At 38.0% G+C, this 16,252-nt stretch overlaps 2 protein-coding genes and 1 non-coding gene across 3 annotated transcripts; 1 reads left to right on the forward strand and 2 right to left on the reverse strand.

The window, feature by feature from the left end:
• Positions 1-966: 966 nt before the first annotated feature.
• On the reverse strand, positions 967-1,087 carry LOC135591873 (U5 spliceosomal RNA). Its single transcript, XR_010478640.1, has one exon. It is a non-coding gene; the product is annotated as a U5 spliceosomal RNA (small nuclear RNA).
• A 1,586-nt stretch (positions 1,088-2,673) lies between these two features.
• On the forward strand, positions 2,674-4,103 carry LOC135588968 (uncharacterized). Its single transcript, XM_065081299.1, has 3 exons — positions 2,674-3,292; positions 3,737-3,853; positions 3,952-4,103. The coding sequence occupies exons 1-2, from the start codon at positions 2,674-2,676 to the stop codon at positions 3,814-3,816; spliced, it is 699 nt and encodes a 232-aa protein (XP_064937371.1). The 3' UTR covers positions 3,817-3,853; positions 3,952-4,103.
• A 4,837-nt stretch (positions 4,104-8,940) lies between these two features.
• LOC135587279 (U11/U12 small nuclear ribonucleoprotein 35 kDa protein-like) lies at positions 8,941-13,915 on the reverse strand. The gene is made up of 8 exons (XM_065078504.1): positions 13,633-13,915; positions 13,435-13,532; positions 13,318-13,369; positions 11,548-11,618; positions 10,013-10,103; positions 9,866-9,941; positions 9,630-9,708; positions 8,941-9,320 (listed from the first exon to the last, which is right to left on the reverse strand). Exons 1-8 carry the CDS (start codon positions 13,769-13,771, stop codon positions 9,102-9,104), a joined length of 825 nt encoding a protein of 274 aa, XP_064934576.1. The 5' UTR covers positions 13,772-13,915; the 3' UTR covers positions 8,941-9,101.
• Between the last annotated feature and the right edge of the window lie 2,337 nt (positions 13,916-16,252).

A 16,252-nucleotide genomic window follows, 5' to 3' on the forward strand; every position in this document is an offset into this window, starting at 1 on the left:
GGTACCCCTCAGAGTTGCTTCTGGTAGCAAGTAGGAAGTAACAAAGAATAGATGTGGACTGAACCAGGTTTTATTAAACATAGATGGCCCTCATGTCATGGACCCATACAATTCATATTACATTAGATTTTACAAAAGATTATGCACCATAAGTCAATTAACTGCATTCCATTTAGAGTTTGAAGTGATGGTTATTATTCTATGTGAAATTCTAGTAAATCTTAACAGTAGTTTTATCTTAAAATCATGATTTCCTGGTCGCAAAAGAACAATCTTAGTCATTTTCAAATGTGATGCATGGAGCAAGGGACAAAATTATGTTCTTTTGGGAAGTCAAAAGGCAAGATTCTTTGAACATGTGTTCAATCACTTCAAGATGTGATGTTAGCTGGTTTGTGTCTTTGCCTGCCAAGTAGCTTTTCTTACATATGGACTGCTTCAAGTTGCCCAGATCTGAGACAAGGAAAAGGGTACCAAATTCCTGGCCCAGTAGAAATTGTTCCCCACATATCAAAAGTGCTCTTGGCAGATGAGCAAATATGCTCCATGACAGACACAAGAAAAAGGTCTGCAAAAAAGCATTCCTTGCTCATCTGCTTTATTTGCAACTGTGGTCCAATCCCTGGAGGCCTTGAAAATGATTCTCTCTAGTGGTCCTCAGATATTTGGAGTTCTGCATCAACTATGGTTTGGACCACAGCTTCATATGGAGGAATCAATATGAATGTGGTGATGAACACATCCAAACAAAGTTGTTGCCTTGTCAAAGATATGAGAAGTTCACTTGGATTCAGAATGACCAAATAAGAAAAAAAACCCTACTACGATTGTATGATTTTGCTCACAATACCTAATATATATTAACCCAACCAATAGAAGAAGCAATAGTACCGATGTTATTAGCAAGGAAGCTTAGTGAAGAAAGCATCAATCCCAGTTTCCAAGATTTTAGATTAGCTTTGTTGGAGCCCTCTCTAGAAAGAGATAACCCCTCAAAAAATTGGCGTATGCTGCTTTATGTGGCGTGCACACGGTATTCTTTAGTAAAAGGCGAAAGAATAGTTCGCTTTGTGCTCACCACGCAGCTGCGTGGTTTGAAACGAAGGCCGTCCCACATCTTATATAGCAACTCGGCGCGACCCACAGACTGAATCGAGCGATGTGGGACTAAAAGTTCCTGTCTCTTCGTCTTCGTCTTCGTCTTCGTCCTCTTTCCAAGTGGTAGTAGTATCACGCTGCAGGTTTCGTTGATCTGCTTGGATTGAGATATCCGTCTTTTCTGTGGCCTTTAACGATCTAGTCACTGAATGAATACCTATGCTGAGGCAAAGACAGAGTGGCCGCGTCTTGCAGGTGTTTGTCAAAATTCCCAGAGTGTATATTTCTAGACTTGCGTGATTAGTCTTCAAATGCAAAAATAAGTTGTACATCGTCAAATTTTGAAGAGAGAATACGATTCCGAATATATCAAGTTTCCTTCTTAACATCGCTCTTAAAATGAAACCCAATTTGCTGCTGCATGAATCCTGCGTACGGAATATGAAGAATGAATATTATTTTATGATAGACATTAAAATTTAAATTAAATAAGGGATAAATTTCTCAAAAAAAGCTCTAAGTTCTTATTTTTCTACGTGGTGTGTTTTTTTTTTATTCCCATATAACACTTTTTTATTTTCTGAAAAGATTACTTTTGATCTCCACCTCACCAATTATTACATTCATCATGCGATGATCACCGCTTGTCACCTCTATCTCACTACTAAGTTTTATCATATTTATGTGGCTATCTCTACTCATCACCCTCGCTCTTGTCTATCATTGTTGAGATACATTGCCCTCGCTCTTGTCCGTGCGTCTCGCTCTCATTTATCACTATTGAGATATCTTGCCCTTGTTTATTAGCTATACCCTCACCATCGTTCGTTGCTAAAGCCTCGCCTTCACCCTACCATCTCCATTATTAAGAGAGTTAGATAAGGGAGGGAGCAAATGACAACAATGTCGGTGCAAAGGAGGGGACAAATGGTGGTGAGAGAGGGTAAGGGAATGGGAGCAGCAAGGGCAAGGGTGATGCTAGAGAGGAGGAAGTTGTCCTCCTCATTGTTGGAGGAGACAACAATATAAATGAAGGTAATGCAGATGAAACTAAGGAGATAGATGAATGAGGTGATGAGACCGTCGATAGTAAAGATTTCAAATAGGCCAAAGAGGTAAAGGTGAAAGAATAAACCTTCCTACCACTGCATAAGGAAGATGAGGAAGCAATGAAGAAAAGATTGATGTGCCATATCAAGATAGGCAAAGCATCAAACATTTCGACTACGAGTGATGGAGGCCATGGATGAGCGACGAACTCTTTTAACATGGGAGGGTGAAGATTGATGGATAAGAGCATAACAATAACTAACAGATAAAGGACGATGACACATTTGAGGACAATAGATGATGAGCGCAAATAATAAGACAGACAATAATCAAAGGCTAAAGATATTCTTAATATTTAAAAAAGATAAAAAGTACTGTGCGAGAATAATTACGCTCTAAAAAAATTAAAAACTTAGATTTTTTTAAGAAAGTTTACCCTTAAATAAAAATAACATAACGGTAATAAGTGAGAGTGATCGAGTCATTACGTCATCATCGGCGTCACATACCACTCTCGGGGCCCACATGCCGGCATCCAGTCGGACCCTCTCACAGCGAGAGATGCGGGTACGTGACGGGTACATCGAACTTTATGTGGTATATAACACGTCCATCCGTTCGTTCATCATCGTTGCGATGTTGATGATGATGATCATCGAGTTATGGTACGTTACTTTGAGCCATTTAAATGCCGCGGTCCATCGCGTGCCGGGAGAGAGGAATTGGAACCGTTGCCTCCGCGGAGGAGGGGAGGAGGACCAGGGCATGGCGGCGGACGAGGGGGCGAAGGGGTGGTCTGGACGGAGGTGGCGGTGCGGGGGGAAGGCGTGTCCGCGGAAGGGCGGCGATGGCGGTGGGGTGACTCTGCAGGGATATGTCGTGGACACGGTGAGCGGCGGGGAGAGGTGGCCGGGCGGGATAGCGGGGACGAGGAGCCTGACGGAGGAGGACCTGGAAGAGCTCAAGGGTTGCCTCGACCTAGGGTTCGGGTTCAACTACGAGGGGATCCCAGAGCTCCGCAACACGCTCCCGGCGCTGGAGCTCTGCTACTCCATGAGCCAGATGTTCCACCTGAACGATCAGCGCCAACCAATGCCTCCTGAAGATTCACCTCCCATCGCCAATTGGAAGATCTCCAGTCCTGGTAGTATGATAACTTCTCGCTTCTCTGTCTGAAATCGAATCAAGTTCTTCGTTTTCCTTTCGGTAGGAAATGGAGCTAAAGATTCCATCTTCTTTTCTAAAACAGTGGATATATGTTTGTGGATAGGTATGATTGCTATCATCGAAATGTCCATCATCTTAGGGCTACAAATTTCTTTGAAATGTTTGATAAATTGATTCTTCTGCAACTGGTAAGAACCAAATTAGTGAAAGGTTATTTTGATGCTCTGACTTGATATAATTTGATATATCTAGATTCACTATCTAAAAAAGCACTTTTTTTTCCCCTCATACATTTGATCTAACTAATAGTGTGCCAGATATGAATTTCTCATCTTATTGGGCTTATAGAAACTTTTCTGTAGATTTATTATTGTAATATGATCCAGTTTCCTAATTCAAATGTCTTTGGTGTATCTACTAGGAGATGATCCAGATGAAGTTAAAGCAAGGCTCAAGTATTGGGCCCAGGCAGTAGCATGTACTCTCCGATTATGCAGCTGAAAGAGTTCGCATTTCCTTTAGGAGTTAGTCTGCTGAGGTAAGAAGTGATAACCTTGTAAATCTAATGCCAAGGATGTTCTATGTCGAGTGAATCCTCTGCTTGAAGCCCCTGATATTAAGACATTCTATTTTCAGAGGAACAGATGGAAAATGAAGGCATATGACAAAAAGAACAGAGAGGAAGTAAAGAGAAGGACCAATTTATCATGACTGACCTGCCGACATGTAAAGAAGAGAACTTCCTCTTTTCATGTATGATACAGGATGAATAATATGATTCTTCTTGGTTTCGAAATTATTAACATATCAGTAATTTTTCGATGTAATCGGTTTAGCTGCAACAAAGAGTAATTAAATGGTAAAACCGATGATGACATGTCTTGACTGCACCTCAGATCTCAACAAGGTGTGATCATGAAAATTCTAGCATGGGTTTATGGTACTATTAGTAATGTGACAGATTTGAACTTGCTTTGTTTGTGTTACAGGTTCTCAGAAATTTGTTTATTTAGATCATCTGGACTAACTCCTTTTATCTGTTTATGTACATGGCTAGGCATCCAGAGACAGTCTGATATTCCACAATGACAAAAGCATAGGTTTGTCTGGAGATTTAGCTGCAAAATAGTAACTGCTGATTTAGCCCCTGATCCAACAAAACCACACTGAAGGTTTGGGTTTTCTGTGTTTAACTTCTTGTATCAGCCATGCTGCTGCAGAACGGCACTAAATAAATACTCTTGAAATGGTAGCTTCAGACACTATTGATTCTGCAAAGTAGATAATGCTAGCAATTTAGCTTATTAACCTCTTTGTCAGACAATGATTCACAAGGAAAGGAGGAGCTTGTGTTGCTAGAAATTTACTTGTATGGTTTGAGAGAAAATGAGTTAGTGCACGGATTAGCTGCACTAGCAATATAAGTTCATTTTCATTAGTTTCATGAAGTTATCAAGCATCTTCAGATTACCTTTTGCTTTCCTAAACTACTGGTTGTTACCAATACATAATTAAGTTAGTATGCCGGGGACTTTAAGAAGAAAAGGACATCTGTGATAGGTTAAATTCATAGTTACTTCTTAAGATAAAAAAAGACAATAGAAGTAGATGATGGAGAACACACACTCTTGGTGATACTGGCAAAAAGCACCAGGTCGAGTTCATGTAGTGACTATTCATTGGTTAATTTGTCAAGTTGGCTAGATATTGATGGGAACTCCTTAAGTGATAGCTGTGTCATTTTGTTAGCCAAGTGCAAATCTACCAACTTACAAAGAATAGGAGGAAATCTGAATGAAGATAAGCTGAGGACTAGATAGAAAAAGAAGAGCAGTGAGACCCAGTGATCACTAGAATTGGATTGACCAATATATGTGTGTTATTAAGGTTCTCATCTCTCCAGATCATAAATACTTTTATGGATCTGAATATGGTCTTACAACTTCAGTTTTTCTTTTTTGATTAGTGATGCCATCTTTTACATGTTTTGCTTTTGCTCACAAGATTTACTTGTCTAACATAGTCCTTTCAACTTCTGTCCAAATCATGCCATAACATGTTCATGTACTACATGTCTTCCTTTTTCCTTACAAGATTGACTTATCTACCACAGTCCTTTCAACTTCTGACCAATTCATGCAATGAGAATGTTCATATACTACTTGCTTTCCTTTTTCCTTACAAGATATACATATCTACCACTGTCCTTTCAACTTCTGACCAAGTCATGCTGTGAGAATGTTCATATACTCATCTCTAGTTATGGATATAGAAATACAACATGTAAAAATATCCTGATAAAATTAGAAAATGGAAACCAAGTTCTCCTCACCCATCATTGACAATGTTAGAATTAGATTGAGTATATTCTAATAATTAAATGAGAAAAAATTATCATCTTGAATTAGGGGAGGGACTCAGTCTTGTAGTATTAGAGGGCGGACCTTGATATAATGAAAAGGTTGTTCTCTTGCGACTTGAGAGACCACAGATCAAGTCTAAAAAATAACCTCCTCTCTAACTATAGATTTAAGGTTATGTATCCTGCATTAGCGGATGTCTCGTACACTAGGTTCGCCCTCTACAAGTGGAATAATGATTCCTCATCGTAGCATTTGTTCATTGTTATCTGATGAGCTTAATGATTTCTCGTAATCCAGATGTAGTAGAAAATAAAATTAGTCAATAATGAGGACTGTTTTTATATTCTCTTGAAACACAGACTTCAAAAATGTATTTGATATTGTAACAGTAAAAAACTTTTAGCAGTAACTGTGCACTACTTGTTGACACTCCTAATGTTTCAACAAGGAAGCTAGTTAATAATGTAACTTATGTTACAGCTTATTTTTCCTTCTCTCTGTTTTACTCATCCAATCTACCAAACAGATAGAATTGCTACCATAATGTGAATGCTCATGAAACTAAAACAAAACATGTTTCTTATACATGATAGCACTTCATATTTGCCTTCCATCAAATGGTGAACATCTTCTGAGCATAAGATTTCACACATTTTGAATCACATCATTGATGAAACATTAGGTGAACATGTAGGTCTTTGAAACTGGTTGCTTAGGAGAGTGATTTCTGTGGGAGCAATGGTGCTTGTAATACAAGTGAAAGGAGGTACAGCAATGGACTTCCTTCTCCATATGGTTGAAATGTATAGTGTTTTCCTTGTAAATGCTATCAGCAGTTGGGGATAATTTATTTTCATAATACTTAAGTGGTTAATTACACTTTAGTATCTCAATTTTTAGGCTTAAAAAATTTATATTGAAATCCCTAGAGTTATGAAAGTGAAACATTTACCCTAACGTTATTGGCTTTACCGACGGAAGATATAACACGTGACAGCACATGCATGAATAATACAAAAATGATGGACAAAAATATATTTTTAATAATGGTGACGGATGGTAGCATCATGGGTGACTATTGTGATGGTGGTCGATGATAACGATGCGGTGCTCGATTTTGCGGATATCGATCCAAATATCGACGATAAGAAGGAAGAGGAGGCATAGCGGTGAGGCATCTGCGTTGGTGCCGCACCACTTTGCCTCCTCTTCCTCCTTTGGCGTCACTTAACATCTGTGTTAGCGTCGGAGGAGAAAGAAGAGGCAAGTGAGGCATTTGCGTTACCGACGACGAAGAGAGAGGAGGCAAGTGAAGCAAAGCAATGTGAAACCATTCAAGCATGTGCTATCACATGTTGTATCTTTCGTCAGTAAAGCCAACGATGTTAGAATAAATGAGGTTAAATGTTTCACTTTTATAACTATAGGGATTTCAATTGAAATCTATGGATCAGAATGCTAAAGAGATCTAACAATAAGAGGTAATATGTAATTAGCCCTACATAGAGAGTCTTACGTTCTTAATACAATATAGAAGAGTTCTACGTAGATTTGAAGGCAACTTTCCTATCTGATTACTAACTCTTTTTTTGATGCCGACCTACTAAATTGAGTCATATCAGCCTCTCTAGAAACAAAAACAAAAACAAAGTGGTGAACCTTCCATGGTTCTTAAACATCATATCAACCCCAAACTTGCTTTGCCATCAACATGTGATGCATAATTCAGATTACCAGGACACAATGGCTGACCAAAGATTAGGTGAACAGATCTTGAATCTTGTAGCATTTTAGCTCACCTATGTGAGTTATCAATGGCAGGATTGAGACATGCAGTATTCAATTCCTACCTGCTTCATCCACATCTGCTACTTGGAATTCAATAATGGTGTGCTGATATATTACTATAACAATCCTTATCTGCCTTCATGCATTATATTTATGTAAATTCTAGAAATATATACACAGCTATGACTTCCTATATCCAAACTCTACAACAAACCAAAACCCTAATATCATTCAAACATTTTATGATCAAAGAATATATAATTAATAAAAATTAAATTAACTTTTTTGCTAAACTCTATAAAATTTTCTTAATTAGTGGTATGATCCAATAATGCATCTGAAAGCTGCAGTAAAAGAATAAATAAAGCGCGGGGAGACGAAAAAATTAGCATATGATGATGGAGGTTTAGAAAGAGATGAGCTAATGAAAGTATCAAAAAAATCAGAATTTTTGTGTCCTAAATTTCTAAATCACATCCATTTTTTCTCGAGAGTCGATCCAACAGATTTTACCATGAAATTTGTTTTTCTATGCAAATTCTTCCTACTTAATAATACAGTGTAAAAATGTTTCGAGGCCTTCAAAAAACACATCACAAACAACGCAATTTGACACATTCAAAAGATGGCTTTTAGATGAACATGATGAAATGATTACGCTACTTCCATTTAGTTCTCTCTTTCGTCGTACTCTTGGCGTTGAAGCAGCCAACGGTCAGCTCCGCCACCGTCTGCAGTCTTCGCAAGCCTTCACCGTGAAGTCTTGACCAAGTCCTCCTGTGGCCGTTCTCAGTGCATACATATATACAGAGAAAGGAGAGAGAGAGAGATCAATCTGCAAACTCATCTCTTCATCGGTCAAAGCGGTACTGTGGTAAGCCACCATGAGATTGCTAACCGTGCTGTTCATCCTTCAGGCCATCTTTGCCGTCGGCAGCGACGCCCGGCGTCTGAGGGACGGCGGCGGCTGTGCCGAGCTGTACGTCGCCGAGGAGGGTGAGACCCTGCAGACCATCAGTGTGAAGTGCGACGATATTTTCATTCTGGACGACAATCCGCACATCGTCGACAGTGATGATATCGGACCGGGGACGGTCTTGTTCATCAGGCAAACATGAGAGCTCTTTTTTGACAGGTCAATTTTGGTTGATCGTTTTTCTCTCTTATGTATAGAATTTTATTTCATTTTGAGTATTAAGGTGCAAAGAATCAGCAGAATTGGAATGGTTTTATGTTCGTGAAATCTTCTTCTTCAATCTAGAGTTGGTCTTGCCGTTTCTTTCAAGTTTTGCAGTTCAAACAAACAAGTCTGAGGTAAAGATTGCCTTCTCAGAGCTTTGGATCTCTAAAAACCCTTTTTGACTTCAATAAGAGTTTCATTGTTTGATGCTGGTTGTGAAAACATCAGCAATTTGACATCAAACACTTGAGCTGATTTGGTGTGATTCAGAACATCCAAAAGATCAACCCAGTCTTGAGGAGTACAACAAGAAAGTACTTCAAAATCAATCAAAGATTTTGCCTGTCACTGGACATGTATGAGCAGAATGTAATACTTCTGATTATCCTGAGCATATGCTGAGAACAAAGGTCGGAGATCTAAGGTCCATTAAGGATAACATGTTAGGCATCTAGTCAATGATCTAAGAAATCGTAATCTCTGCTTGTCGATCTCTTCTTATGCTGATGCGAATGTTCTCGATGTTTATGATGCTTGTGGGAGGAATCATCTCTATCAGCTGATCTCCTATGTCGCCTATGAGAGGGTTCTTCCGTGTCACGAGATCTTCTCTGCCGAGCAGGTGAATCATCCATGTCTGCATGGCTGCTTCTGCACCTAGGCGGCGATGGAACCTTCATAATAGTAGGCAACGAAGAGTTAGTTCGTAGATGTTGTCCCGGTTGACAGATACGATCAAGAAAGTACTAGGAATTGATCTCTTATATTATAGGCTAATTCTACAGAACAATTATACTCGGCAGGGATAATAAACTTTACAAGTTTATCAGTTTTTAACAAATTTCTGCTATTGAATTAGTGCAGATAATTCAGCTGGAAGATAGTGTTCTAAAACTTTGCAATAATAAAGAAACTCATCAAAAGATGGTGATAGTTGAACAGTTTGTCTGATGAAGTAGGAACTAGATCCAAAAATATAATACCTGAAAACGTGACATATATCGCCCTTCAGGTGGAGGTGGAATACCAAGCCGTTGTAAATCGGCATATGGAATTGGGCGTCTGCTTAGGCAAAAAAACATGGAGCATTTTGGTCATCGGTAATTGCTTTGTGAAAAAGAATTTACGTGGAACAGCAGAGACGCGAAAATAATTGCTCAAGAAATAGTGAGTCGAAATTATTAAACAAAGCAGCTCAAACTTAAGGCCTAGTACGCACAAAGGTGCTCGAAATGGCCTCTCTCGACCTCCAAACCGAAGTTGACCAGATTCCTTCTTGCCTCCGAGTCCCCCTCCTTTTATAAAGAGTACAGAGAGTTCAATGAGTGCTGAAAGATCGAATAATGTTATGAGTGCTTTAACATACCTAATCTTCTTGGGATCCATCCAGGCATCAGATGTTGCCGGTAGTAGTCAACAATAACTTCATAATCATCAATCAAAGAATGATGTGCATCCTGCCAGTATAACAAACACGGTCAGTGTCTGATAGCATTAATAGATGAAAAAGCAAAAGCTATCCCTAATTGTGTTACAGCTTGAAGCCCAGATACAACAACATATGTATTTCACTCTCATGCAACCACAATTAAAGGGGTCAAATATTTTCAGGTGTTCTATTTTACATGCTTTAAGTTCTTGATAAAATTTTGCATAACATTAAAATTTAGGGTTGGCTTGGAAGCTGAATTGTTGCTGGAATAATCTATCTATTAAGAGAGTTGCTTTTTCAATAGAAGAGGAAAGAAGAAGACAGGGCTTCCTCTGACAGAATCTCAGTTTCCTCTGAAGCACCATTATGTAGTATAAATTATGGAACACACTGCTCTAGATTGAACATTGACTCCTTTTTCTAATTTCTCACTTATCCTGTTTATTAGCTGTATTATTCTGATTTCAACAATTTCCCGTGCATAGCATGGACCTCAGTGGATTGATTCTCCTGAAAATCCCTCTGGGTATGATAAGCACTATTCTTCTCCCACCAGCCCATCAATTTGATAATGTTCAAGTATGGTCACTTTTCTAGCATCTGGACAAGCATTATCTGTGAAAAAGCAAAGAGCCTAGTCCATTAACTTGGTAACACTGTGACATGGATCCAAATGAAATAAATTGAGAATTACAAAAATACTGAACTTCATAAGTCACAAATGAATTCCTTCTTGCCATGGATTTATATGCATTATTTTTAGCAGCTCAACATACAGCAGATTTGGTTTGCATAATAAAAAATGTATACCAATTTGCTACCCTGACAAGGAACCTGAGATTTGGCCAATGAGTCACTCAAAAAGATGAAGGGAAAATATGCAGATTAGACCTTATTGATAATATACAAAAATATCATGCATGAAAATAGACTAAAATTATTTCTGGATAATGGAGATGCAGCTTCAATACTTTATACAGCCCACTAAAGCAGGATTTAGAATGAATCAAGAATTTTGCAGATCTTGTGGAGAAAGATGGTCCATGATTAATTCCTAGAAATGCTTCAATAACAGCAATCTTTCACTATGTAACATCATTTATTAAGTTCACTATAAATAAAAAGTTGTGAAGCCTACAAACTAAATGAGTCTCAGTTGCCAAATCATTAATTTAATGACTGGCACCAGAAATATGGAAGTTCTATACCATATTCATGCTGCATTATTTCATAAAAACAGTTAAAACATAAATGTCTCAGCAGATGGATAGTACATACCAAACTTAATATAGTAGGATCTAATATTATAGTAGATACATAAAGAATGATGCTGAATAGTCAATATGCAAAAGATCTTGTATCCTTGGATTGAACTAATGAAGACACCATATGCATAACTAACTAGATGTAACCAGTACAACGATTGTCAAAACTCAGAGAGATTGTGAATTAAGGTGTGAAAATAAGACCTCATATGCACGACGCATCTCCCTCTCAGTTTCATATTCAACAAAAGCATAGCCACGTGAGGCACCAGTAACTGCAAACACCAGAGAAAAAGTTTTGTAACTCAAAGATAATACTTGCAGGACTTATTCGATATATAGACTCATCACCAAGGTATATATGTGCATAGACACATATACTCAAATTGATGCAATAACCTGGAAATGCAAGACATCGGATCCACATGAAATACACTTGGTAAATTTCTGAAGGATAGAGCAGCATTTAACAATACTTTAACCTTGTGTTTAAAATTTTTCTAGTGTGGGCATACAAAAGAAAGTTATAATACGCATACATATAGCATGGATATCATCTGCATATAGCAGCACCAAATGGGGATCAAACAACTAACATATACATTGACACCAACCTACAGTGCTAAGTGTAATTAGTTTAACTGAATTTTGGATAACATTGTTAGTTCAAAAGACAAAAAAACCAACACCATGGCTAATCTGTAAACAATCATATTAACAACCTAATGCATATCCAACAAAACAAGTCAACGGTGCATGTAGAAGGATTGGCCTGTATGTAGCAACTATCATATGATAAATGTTTGAGTTGCAAATGAATGCCTATTAAGACATCTCTATGAGAACCCAAAGTAAATAGTGAATTGGTGCCATGACATTGTTAAGGACAACCTCGAGTGCGCATAAATTCTCATTGCACTTCCAGCTATTGACTTCCCAATTGAGGACAGTACAGTTTTACAAAACATCATGCATGATGCGCCTGCCAATATCTAGTCTTGTCAGAACTCATAACAACATTCTTCATTTTGTTTAGACCAGTACGAAATGGGTGATATGTACCAGTCCGAGTGTGGATCAGTATACAGACCACTGTCCTTTCAAGTGATTCGATCCAACCCAATAGAAAATAAAAAAACTTAAAATAGTAAAACATGAATTAGGGCCCGTGAATGCGATGTCACAGCTGCTGTTTGCCACCTAATAAATATTACTTGTCTATAAATATAATTGTATAAGACAATTGTGAGACCAATAATACTTTATAGATTTGAGTGTTGGACAGTTAAAAAATAACATATACAAAAAGTTTATGCTGTCGAAATAAGAATATTAATATGTATGTGTGGAGTTACGATGAAAAATAGGAAAATAAATTCTTCTTCATGAACAACTAGGTATCGTTTCGATCGAGAATAAGATGAGAAAAAATCATTTAACATGGTATGAACATGTGCTTAGGAAACCTTCGGATGTAGTAGTCAGAAGATATGAAATAATTAATGTTAGTAGTATGAGAAGAGGTATAGGAATACCTAACAAGGCTTTAATGGAAACTATAAATAAAGATTTAAGTATTCTGAACTTAACTAAACTTATAACTTCTTACAGATCTCAACAGCAACAAAAGATCCATGTAGCCGATCTCAAATAATCGAGACTTATGACTTTGTTGTTGTTGTCGTACATATTTAATTGTATGCAAAGCGAGCAATTGCATTGTTGTATCAAAATGTCTAGAGAAGAAAGTAGCTTATGTTTTCAGCCATGTTTAAGGGCCTTACTTTCGTAGGTCCTTGGAGCTTGGAGCCTAATAATCTTTCTAACGTGGTCAATAAGCTACAAAAATACTTGTCCGTCAAGCCAAATGCAACTAGTATTCCAAGGCTCATTTTCACAAACAGCATATGTAGGCAGCGCATTCTGAGAGATAACATAGTAGAGAAGGACAATCACCATAGCACAAGGATTTACCTATATGTCTCACAAGTCGCAAATTTTTCACCGTTCCATACTTGCTCATCGCCTGCAAGTAAAATCAGAAATGAAGATCACTATGACCAAAGAAGAACCTGTGAGTCAAAATCACACCTTTCGTAGAGTTTCTTCATCGGTGAAGCGCGAGAGCCGCCCGACGAAGACCGTGCAGTAGGGATCACCGATAACCTTGGGATCGCCGAACGGGTCATCTGAAAGATACCAAATAAGCCACGAATTCACATCGGCGGGGCGAGGAAAACACGAAACGAAGGGACAGAGGAAGGATGTACAGGAGCTGAAGCCACTCACAGAGTCCGGCGGCGGAGCAGAGGACGGCGCGGTAGACGCCGTTGTCGTGGGGGAGGGTATCAGTGCCGTCGATGCTCCCGGCTTGAATCGGGTGGTACGTGTCCGCGTAGAACACGGCGTTGATGTTCGCGTTACTCATCCCCGCTTCCCCCCTTTCTCGCGCCCAAGACAAAGATCATCAAGAAATCCCAAACCTTCTCTCCAAACGCGAAGAAGGAGAAGGAAGAAGAAGAGGCCTAAGGCCCACATCTCGGACCGAGCTCGATCCAAATAGGACCTTACTGGGCTTTAATTGGGCTCGGCCCAATTGGCCTGGGTAGTGCCCTCGGTGGACTTGTAAGGGGGTTTTGATAGGAATGACACTTCACCCTTACCAACTCAAAACCTCAATACCTATGTGGTGAGCCCCACTTGAGCACACTGAATCCGATCGGATGGTATTCGAAATTGACGCGTGTGGGTAGGATTTGTATACCTATACCTATTTGTGTGCTTATGGTCGGTGTCCGAATCTATAAGAGTAGTGAGTAGATCTAATGTCATCTACAATAATAAATATGGAAATGATTCGGAACTACACGAAATAGGTTGGTCGGTCCAATTCTCCATTACATCAACATTTAATGCTCATTCCAGTGGTCTTTCGAACACATGATTGGAATACTTTTAGTCGCAATTGAATTTCTTAAATATATTTTTATTATTAATAAGTGATACGGAGTATATAACATATGCACGACTACCGACATGTCATTCTCATATGATCGACACTCGATTGATACATTAACTTCAATTGATAGACTCATCAAGATCGATCACATGACATAAACAACAAGTTAAATCAATGGGTCATTAAAAATGGATTTATATTGGTTTTGAATCTTCATCTATATTGACGACAGAAATCTACATTAGTAAGAAATTATGGTAATAGTATGTACATAAATAAAAAGAAATATAAAACGAGGAGTATATCTTTGGTGGGGTCACCCAACTTGCCATGAACAAACAGTCAGGAGTAGGTCGATTTCCACTTGCTAATTGGCACCTCTTACCAACACCGGTGTCGTTGAATGGTTTCGAGTTGACTAACAATGTTTGGGTGGGATTTCTTAGGTTTGATAGCACAATCTGGATTTGTGACGTGTCTTTCGATAGTAGATACGGGTGAATAGACTTGAGCTGAGTTGGGTTTGCTCTGACTCCATTATCGTAGTCAACGCAAAATTGGTCACTTTAAGGTATGTTGATGGCACGCACACGCAAGCCCTATTTCTTTTATGTGCCTTTTGACTTTGACTTGTGTCCAAACTATAAACAAAGTCAACTATGAAAGAGGGTGACGCAAAATGGTTAAAGATATGTTACATCGAATTGATTTTAATATACTTGAATTAACGATTCGAGAGCAACTTGTTAGATGTGCCATAATTAGATCGGTCTCAATTAGTCGTGTTTCCTTGATGATATAATACAAGTCAATTGTCTGTTTCAACCCTTGCAATTATATATATATATATATATATATATATATATATATATATATATATATATATATATATATATATATGATAATTTTTTCAAAAAAATCATAAAGTTTTATTATTTTCTCATAAAATATTTATTTATATTTTATTAATGTAAAACACTCTTTATTTTCTAAAAGATGATATTACTCATATTCTCTACCCGTTAATCATCGCCTCCGTCTTATCATACCACTATCCCATACTCCTCTCCACTATCATTGTGTCATCCTCCACGTTATTACCATAACTCAACCTCGTTCCTTTGGAGGTAGGAGTTTTGTCCTTTCCTTTCCTTCGGATGAGTTCCTCTGTCAACACCTTTTCATCCTCGGAAAGCTCTACATCTTCTTTCTACGTTATTGTGAGTAGAGGTAAAGAAAGGCGACATAAAAGATGGGGGTGAGGAAGAGAACACCACTTGTCTAAGGGGTCAAGTCAAATAATAAGGATACGAAGTCGACAGGAAGGCAGAAGAGGTCAAGGGCAAGGGCACGATGGGTGGAGGTGGTGACGCAAAGGTAAATGAGCTTTGGTTGTAGAGATAGTGAGGGGCGGAGACTAGAAATAATATCATTAAAAAAAAAAGAAACACTATATGAAAATAAAATTAAAAAAATACTATACATAAAAAATAAAAAAATTTAGTGTATATATATATATATATATATTCTTTGATAGCAGATAAGATTTTTTCAAGGAAATCTCTTGAGAGAAATTCTCTATTCTGTTAAGGAAAATCCCCCTCATAAAGAGAGGGACATGTTAATATATTCAAACTTCTTCAATAAAGCTTCTTCAATCAAACTTTTTATCTTCTATTCTTTCCAACAGTGGCTAACTAACATCTTTTTTATTAGATATATTAACTTATATAAGTCTTAATAATAAATTAGGAGCCAAGTAGCCTATCCAAATATTTAAAATCATAATATTATTGCTTCTGGGTGATGATAAAGATAAGTGTAGATTGGCAATACAATAATCTTAGCAAAAATAAAAAAGAGAGAAAGAAAAGGTAAAAAATAGCACTGACATGTCATTCTTGTGATGTCTAGATAATAATTATAAATATACACATCCCCTGTCGAACT

Source organism: Musa acuminata, chromosome BXJ1-8 (genome assembly GCF_036884655.1).
Source record: "Musa acuminata AAA Group cultivar baxijiao chromosome BXJ1-8, Cavendish_Baxijiao_AAA, whole genome shotgun sequence".
NCBI classification, from domain to species: Eukaryota; Viridiplantae; Streptophyta; class Magnoliopsida; order Zingiberales; family Musaceae; genus Musa; species Musa acuminata.